General features: G+C 41.8%; 1 protein-coding gene across 2 annotated transcripts in view; it reads left to right on the forward strand.

The window, feature by feature from the left end:
* SUSD4 (sushi domain containing 4) overlaps positions 1–9,008 on the forward strand; it is a 74,162-nt gene extending 65,154 nt beyond the window's left edge. For both annotated transcript variants that reach the window (XM_052805807.1, XM_052805806.1), the window contains exons 6-9: positions 3,884–4,075; positions 4,561–4,705; positions 6,382–6,764; positions 7,949–9,008. In XM_052805807.1, coding sequence (XP_052661767.1) covers positions 3,884–4,075; positions 4,561–4,705; positions 6,382–6,764; positions 7,949–7,977 — 749 coding nt within the window. In that variant the 3' untranslated portion in view covers positions 7,978–9,008. The remainder of the gene's footprint in view (positions 1–3,883; positions 4,076–4,560; positions 4,706–6,381; positions 6,765–7,948) is intronic.
* The last annotated feature ends 212 nt before the right edge of the window (positions 9,009–9,220 follow it).

The raw sequence follows: 9,220 nt of genomic DNA on the forward strand, positions 1-9,220 counted from the left end.
GTCTGGGCAATAAGCGCCCGCAGCCTGTGTCACCCTCGCTGTGACCCTGGTCCAAGGCATGCGGCTGTTGCACTGCAGAGGCTGCAATGGAGGGGGCACGTCGTGGGGCAGACCTGTCTTTGCCTCTGCTCCAAGCCAGTGTTTGACAGGGTTTGTAACACAAGGCTCGACTCCCCAGGTTTTAAGCTCTTCCTGAGAGTGCTAATCTTTCATTAAAATCAGTCAGAGCAGAAAGCCCACAGCTGATCTCAGAGGAGAGCCCTCAGCTCCAACAGCTCCTAAGAGCAGGTGGGGAAGTCCATCAAAATCAGATTGGGAATTCCTCCCTTCAACTTCCTTGAGTAATAAGTGTCTTGAGCATCCTGGAAGGGACTTATTTGCTGTATAAACACATTTGTTCTTTCTTCTTGATGAACGATTCAGCTTTTCAGCTGAGAATGCTGAGCAGTAAAGTTCTGTAAGTCCCCTTACAGTCTGTGGCCAATTGCTCTACAAAGACAAATCTGGAGACCCAGGATCACGTACTGCAGAACCACCAGCAGACACTGCCTGAATTATGTCCATCCCTCTGACAAGCTCCAAAGTTAAGGGCACACATATGTGGTCTTTTAATGTTGGTCATCAGAAGATATTACTGGGTTATCCGTGCTGGATGTTGTAATTAGCACATTAAAGTCTCAAAAGCCTTATGAAGTGAAGATGCTGAAAGCTATTGGTAGTAAAGATTTGGTGTCATATTTAAGAACAGCACCTAGGTCGTTTTTTAAGCTGTTAGAATTTCCTGAAGTAGAATTCACTTGTTTCTATGCTTATCTATCGTTCATACTGCTGTCAGCATTGACAGTGAAAATGTACTTGTCAAACACACTTTTATTTTAATCAGTTTGTGGCTGTTTTCATTCTGTGAGTTTGATGCATTTACCTGAAGTCCGTGGCCTGTAATTTCCAAATACAATTAGGGTCAATCACTGGGAATGCTAGAATTTTACCTTTCCTAGAAAACTTCAGTGGGCTTAGGTTTGCCACCTGAGTTTTCCTCCATATTTGATCTGACACATTACTTTAATCTGTGTAACTAGTATCATACGCTGGTATCCAGCATAAATAAGGGATCTGACCCTGTAAGATGACTAGCTCTGCACTAAAAATCTTCTGTCTTTGAGAGCCAAGAGTGTTCAGCGGCCCTCCAGACTTTCATAATCTTGCTTTTCTATGATCAAAACTAAGGCCAGTTCATGGCTGTCCTTCCACTGACTTTAAAGGATCTTGGGCCAGGATGACCATGGGAATGGAGCGAGTTGAGAAGGGGACCGGGTATATGACTAACTGCCCAGAACCCAAAGCGAGTGCATTTTTGGTTGTTTGTGATGTATCTCATTTGACTTGATTTGGAAAAAGAGGCTCTGAACCTGAGCATTACTGATTGTACATGGAGGCCAGTTTGCCCATGCAAATGTTGAGGGATCCTCAAACTGGATGAACGTAAAGTTCACAGGAGGTGGGGAGGGATACCCCAAGTGAGTGAGAACCCCTGACTCTGACAGTCCAGTTGACATAAGAATGAAGCACTGTTTCAATTGAGCTAAACACCCTCATTTTCAAACCTGTTCAATTGCATCTGCTGGTTGTAAGAGTGTATAATGCAAGAGCTGTTGGCAGGTACGACTGCTTAAAACTTGACTCTAATTCATGACTAATGCTCGGCAGTGCATTAAAGAAGTGTTTGCAGAAGTTTCCAGGCAGCACCAATGCATGAGCATTTCCCTTGAAACATGGAGGGTGTCAGTGGAAGGGGTGGCACTCTTTTTTAGCACTGGGGACATATCCTACACAAAGACTGATGCTCTTGTTTTCAGGTTTTATAAAATACATCTCCATTTGTAAACAGACTGCCAGCTCCGTATCTGGGTTGTCCCCACAGTGTATTGTTTTTAATCTGCCTGGAAATGTGTCATTCCTGAGCTGATCCACATTGCTGGGACACCATTAGGAGGTTAGGGATGAGGCAGCAGGTACATTGCTGGAGAGGAAAATTTATTTCTCTGAGTGTTGCTCTTTGTGATAAGGTGTGCTCTACTTGCTTGTTGCTAGAAAGGTACTGGGCATCTACACATCTCTTGCAGCCTGCCATAGCTTGGCAGAACTCAGTTGCAAAGAAGCTTAAATTGCTGTCTTCCTTTGTTCTCATGTTCTAAGCGCAGACAATAAAAATATACCAGATTTCCTTATGGCAGGCTAGAATTGTTGCTTTCGCACTGATCATTTTCTTTTTAATAGAAGAATGATCCCTGATATGGACAAAAGGTGCTTTCCTACTATTTGTCTGACACCTTTGCCCTAGTCTTAAGAAAATTGTTTTCCATCTTGAGTTAACTTCCCAGTAAAGCTTTCCTCTGTCTTGTGGGCCCAGAGACTTTGGAAAGTATGCAGAGTATTGAGGATGTGAATTTTTATGTGAATTACTTGCTCTGATTTCAAGTTATTATTAAGCCTTGCCAGTGAAAATGCAAACAAAACCATGTCTCCAGGGGATGGGGAATAGACATTACTGCACATTGTAATCAGCTTCTCTTAAAGATTCATTTAATATCTTGTGTATTTTTTTATGAAATGCATTATTCGTGTAACAAGATTCACAGAGAGAAGTAGCTGAATTGTAATTTCTGGGAAGATTCTTCTTACGAGAGATGGCATTTTCATTATTTAAATCAATGCAGTAGGTCTTGCCTGCATGAGGGAGGCATGAAGTGAAGGGAACAGCCTGTAGATGGGGCACTGAGCCAGTTAGTTACTGGCTCTGATGGGAAATAAAACAAGCCATCCAGTAATTTAAGCCCTTTTTGGGTCAGTGCGTAGCCATTTGATACATTATTACACTTTGTAGGGGTTTTTTCCTCTGTGTTAGAAGCACTTAAGAAAATAGTAATCAATTAACACTTAGTGGAAAAGTTTCCTCTCATGAAAATACTGCTTGCAAACCGCTTTCCCCGCTGCTGGTTCCTAGAGAGTGCTCCCTTGGTTCTCCATTGCGGTCATCTGCCCAGCCATGTGAGAGGACATTTCTTTTCATTTCAGGGCCTACAATAAAAGTTGCCCGTGTTTATATTGCAATTTTCTCTTATTTACCTAACCTTATGTAAACAACTGTACTTAATTAATGCAGGGTCAGCCTCTGTTATATTGAAGACCTCACTCCACCAGCAGTCCCACTGAGATCAGTAGGGCTGTTCAGAGATAACAAAACACAAATAACACCAGTAGAGTTTAAGCTCAATAGTATTACAGTGGTACAGACTGTAAGTGCTTAAGCAACATTGTGTGCTGTGCATCTCTTGCAGCACGGTTGACAGCAAACTTATTTTTAAAAGTGAGTATTTAGGAATTTAATTAGTGCATATAACCATTTAGTTATGTTAATGAAACAAAAAATAGGATGTTACAGCTGAATTTGAGACGCTTCATAAGGAGAGGGATTCTCCTTATTTTCACTGTCCCCCTCCATCCCCATATAGCTATCTTATAGGCATATGTCTCCCCTTTTGTCTTCCTCTCGCTCTCCCCTTCCCCCAGAGGATGGGAAGCTTCCCAAATCCCATCTCTCAGGCCTTTAAACAAGGAGGTGACAGCAGAGCTCGCTGGTGTCAGCAAGAACCGAAAGTGACCCCCCGGCACGTGTTGCCATGCGGGAGGTGTGTGTGCATCCATCCGCTGGTGCGGACGGGCACCTGGCCTCCCAGCAGCAGCGGTCTGGTACCGCTGAGACAAACCCCAAACGGCAGGGAGCCTGAAGTGTGCCCTGTGCATTTTGACACGCTGAAGCTACCCAGTGGTGGGTCGCTGGCATTAATGTCCTTCTCGTTTTCTCTTTGTTTATTTGCCCAAGTTTGTCCACTACCTCCAATGGTGAGTCATGGAGACTACATCTGCCACCCGCGGCCTTGCGAGCGTTACAACCACGGGACGGTGGTGGAGTTTTACTGTGATCCTGGTTACACCCTCACCAATGACTACAAGTACATCACCTGCCAGTACGGAGAGTGGTTCCCCTCCTACCAAGTGTACTGTGTCAAAACAGGTAAGGGAGCAGCAATGGCATTACTCCTATCCTCTTATAGTCCCTCTTTTTTAGAGCAACATTGCTGGGCTCTAATGCCTGGTTAACTTCGTCTGTTTCATGGTTAAGTGATGAACATTGATTTTAAGAGGCTATTAAATATAGTACATTTCCAAGATCCTGAATGATCTTAAACCATTTCAATTGTTAGCTCTTCAGATGTATTTTTTAACATCTTCTGAATATTTTTATATGTATATAAGCTAAGGTCACGATTGCTTGTATAAAAAAAAGTCAAGGGAAAAAAGCAAGGTCCAGACCCTGTGGCAGCTTAATGTTAAGGTTGCTTTTGGTATATGGCATTGGGTTCATGTGTGTTTTTACAAGATACTTATAAAAGATATGTTTTCCTAACTAACTTGCACTTCTGAGTATTGTTGAAGTATTAATACAAAATAACGACAGTAATAATCAAGCACAACTCTTGTATTGCCTTTTTGTTACAGAACAAACCTGGCCAAATACACAGGAGACCCTCCTAACTACATGGAAAATAGTGGCGTTTACTGCTACCAGCGTTTTATTAGTACTGCTACTGGTTATTTTAGCCAGGATGTTCCAGACCAAATTTAAGACACATTTCCTTCCAAGGTTTGTACTGTTTTCTTTTTTTTTTTTCAGTTTTCACATTCAGCACTCCTTGCTGAGGAGACAGAGTGGCTCACGAGCCTTGCAGACACCTTCTTCTTCTGCTCTGAGCAGAAGTCTCTGAACCACCGCTGTGGAAGGGCACCGCCAAAAACCCACAGTAGTCCCTTCTGCAGCTAAGATAAAAGGCAGAGTTTGCCAGATTCGCTTTGGGAGTAATTACAGCTCTGGTACTGAGAATTGCTGCTTCTGCATATAAAAATAGCTGACAATATTTTTAAATACTCATTTTCAGGTGCTGGGGGAATTAATTTTTTAACTACTGTAGACTTAGTAATGTAAGTTTTAAGAAAGAATTTCTTTTTTCTCTATGGACGAATTTATATTAAAAGTTTGCTTTCCCTTCATGAGTATTATTTTCATCACAATTCATAAACATCTCCTACATCTTCCTTTATTTCCATAAAATACTGTGCAGCTATGAGCATTTGTCATTGATTCTCACAGCACTCCTCATGAAACAGGAAGGTGGGTATGACTGTTATTATTATCACCTTAAACTGGAAAAACAAAGGTAGGCATGCTGAGTTTTAGGCAAAGCTAGTACTACATCAGGGTTTAGACTTGTTTCTAGTTTTCAGTCTGCTCAGTTTGCTGTGGACCTTGACTGTGTGACTTCTCTTCTCCTGCGCTTGCTTTTACTGATCTTTATTCTACCACATGCAGAAAGGAGAGTTGAAAAAGCTGTATGTCAGTAAATATGCCCCCATGCCAATGCAGCCGAAAGGACTTGGTGATCTTAATGTTAAATAAATACGTGTACATAAAAGTATACAGATTATATAAGTGATGTGTAAATTTATATACATACATATGTGTGCATATTTACTGTATATGGGGAATAGTATACATATACATATATAACTAGGAAGATCTCTGGGGTAATGTGTTGCACTATGGGTAGCTTTATAGCCCATACTTGTCTAGCTTATTGAAATGGCTTTCTGTCCTCTCCTTTTCAGATGTTTTCATGTCCTAAAGGTACCTGGGATCAATTCCCTCCTGCCAGGACTATACTGTGATTTAATTGGCTACTAAATGGATACTTTAGGGTTTAACAGACCTTCCCAATTAACAGAAATGTTTTGCATAAAAAAGAAGCCAGCTTAGTACTGGTTAAGGAAGCCTTCATCCTTTGAAAGTAAGGCCTGAAGGATGCTGCAAATCTGGCCACCAAAGCCCTGTCATCCAGTAGTAGTCATCTCAGGGCCTATTTACGTGGGCTGTAAACACTTTTGTGCTCTAGCACACATCTTTCCAGGGGTTCAGGCACTCTTGACTGGGAAACTACATCTGTGATCTTATATCCATGATACCTACTGTGCACAGCACAGCAAATGGTGCTCCTTATCTCTTCCAAGCACCTGCTTTCCTTCCCTTCTCAGAATTGTTCCTCACATACTGGTTTCATCTTTCCGATTGTAACAGATTCCACCTGACTGTCAGTCTGAACAGAGTTTTGCAAACCCATGAAGCAAACATTTCTGCGAATGTTAATGACCCCGTAGCTTCATTTTGCATGACTAGAAAGTGCTGTGTTTACTTAAGTTCAGCGGTTGCTCCGAGGTGCTTCTGACATGCTGCTGCTCTCTGTGATAACTCATCTGTGTTTGACGTAGAGGCAACCAGGAGGGCTCCATGGGTGACCCCGACTTCGTGGTGGTGGATGGCGTTCCTGTCATGCTGCCTTCCTACGACGAAGCTGTAAGCAGCGGCTTGAATGCTCTGGCACCTGGATACTCAGCTACCACAGACCAGGGGCATATATTGCAGACAGAAGATCAGAATCCTCCTGCTTACCCCGGCCCCAGGATTATGGACATGCTGCCTAGTGAATCTGAGGCCTGTGACAGTAGGTCGGGCTCCTCTGAACTGCTCCAAAGTTTGTACCCGTCCCCAGCGTGCCAAACAGCAGTGCTTCCCGGTTCAGATCGAACTGACATATCCCGTAGCACCGTCAGGGAGGCTGCATCCACGAGTCCACGGATCGATATTGCAGATGGTAAGCCTTGCATAGGTGCAGTAAGTGAGTCGGTAAACGGGAGCCATCATTTGTTTGTACGGTCAGAGCAGGAATAAATCCAGCTGACTTGCTCGTACTTTCTCCATGGTTTTGTCCACATCTTAATTTGGACATTTTTCAAACCATACTACTCCATGGTCACAGAGCTTTGTGTCTGTGATATGTCCTTGCTAGCTGTGGTGCAAGGGATTTGAATCCCAGGCCAGAAGGTTCCCGTCCAGACCCAGTAACAGCAGTCTCATCAACAGGGATGTCAGCAAGCACCCGTGTACGGCAGCAAAGCCAACCATCATCTTGCCTGTATTGGTCTGTTCATCTGCTCCTCAACTCCTACACTCACAACTCCCTCACATGCTATGGCTTTCACAGCAAAGAAAAGGATTTTCTCCTTAAAATGTGAAGCAAATCAAGTTTTCATACTCAGCCAAAATTAGCAGCCTTTATTAACAAACTCCTCATGTCTGTGCATACAGCAAACTGTTCAGTCTGAGGCATGTATGTATTAAGCCATGGACATGGGAGTCACAGCATAAGGGGAACATGTATGAGAAGGGAGATTGCCATATATTATTGTCTGCATTTAAATCGAACGTGAGCATGCATTGATATAATTTCATTGAGTTCTAACGGAGCTGTATGGTGTGCTGCTCAGCATGTTAGGGAAACCATATAGCTTTCCTTGGAGACATTTAGAAGGAGTGGCTCTGATCCTGCTCTCCACAGTCCCTGAGAGTCAGTAGGCAAAGAGCTGAAGCCCAGTGTCCTAAATTCAGTCTGGGTGGAGGAAGTCTTCCTGCTTCATAGGGTTGGGGATAACTTCTAATGGTATCGCAGCGGGGAGAGGACAGCTAGAAGGAGGAGGGAGAAATTATGATAATGCCAGTATCTGAATGCTGTTTCAGTGATTAATGTAGTAGAAAGGATGTTTGCATTTAGGATTTTGTGGGTCTAACTTGTCTTAGAAAATCTGGATAGTTTTAGTAGGTTAATTTTCACACAGGTGTTACAGCGTAAGTGGATCTAGAACTGGGGATACCATATGTCTTGTTCAGATTTTTGCAATGTCCATTTCTATTTTTGTAGAATGGCTAATACTAATACCCTACAAAAGTATAAAGAGAAGCTACAATCAGCAATCAATGGTATTTCTTTTTATCCCCTAGAGATTCCTTTGATGGAGGAAGACCCTTAGCCTGCACAGAGACGTGTCTTCGTCACATTGCACTGTTTGGTGACACGAATCATGAAGATTTAGAGATAGAAAAGACTATCTGTGGATTTGGGGAGGGTATTTTCCTACTTGTCAATCTTCCACACAATGATGTCACCTGATTGGGTGTACATCCTAATCCACAGCGGAGATAACAGCATCAGCATTTGGAACAGCAGCAGTTTTATGAATGAATCCTGGGGATTTGATGAGAGCAGATGTAGAAAAAGAACTGTGGCTTTTTAGAAATGAAATGTATATCTGCATCGCAGAAAGTCATATGGTTCTGTAAGAAATGCTATTGGATTTTGATACTAACTGCCTCACAAAAGCATGTCAAAGTATGTAAATTTGCTTATAAAGACTGCTTTAAATGATGTATGGACCTCTAGTTTATGAAGAATCCTTACAAATTTAAAAAAATACTAGTACTGAAACATAAAAAAAGAGGAAAGATCCTCTTTGGCTTTCCTATGATAACCAGGAAGCTTTTGATTTAGATGTTGGTGATTTTGTTTCAGACCATGTCTGCAGAAAATATAACAGAAATGATGGGATTCATATATACTTTGATGTATGATAGCAAATATATATAAATATATATATATTTAAAAACTCTTAAAGAGAAAGAAAAGGAAAGACTCCCAGGTCACATCATGATCTGGAGATTTTTTTAAAGGTAAGGCAGAATTTATATCATATACAATATTCAAGGTAAAGTATCAATATTTGTATTTATGCAAGACTTCTGTGACTACATTGCATTTGATAAATCCTGCTATAATATGAGAGATCTAGAAAATGTTAAAATTATTAAATATGTGCTTACGAAATGTTGAACTGCCCTGCTTCAACCTTTCTTAAGCTCTTATAAATATATATACACTAGAGTAATCTACAGTCATAGCCCAGAGCACTGCCTTGTCTCTGTACATTGTGGTAGTATTCTGAGCCATTATTGTAGAATACTTTTTAAAAAAATAATAAAGTTCAGTTGCGGTTCTTTTGACTTATCTGACTGCGTGTAGTTTGCCTTTTTTCCCTTCCTCACTTCTTTCACCAGCTCCCACCTGAAGGCTGAGATGGCAGCAGCACACCTGCTCTGTGGCATTTTCAGCTTTATATTCATTATCCAGCTACAAATGGAGTATCCAGCTACAAATGGAGAAAGTGGTTTTGATTAAGCAGAGCACAAGAAATGGATGCACCAGTGGCGCAGCTTCTG

The sequence above is a fragment of the Harpia harpyja genome, chromosome 13, assembly GCF_026419915.1.
Source record: "Harpia harpyja isolate bHarHar1 chromosome 13, bHarHar1 primary haplotype, whole genome shotgun sequence".
NCBI lineage: Eukaryota > Metazoa > Chordata > Aves > Accipitriformes > Accipitridae > Harpia > Harpia harpyja.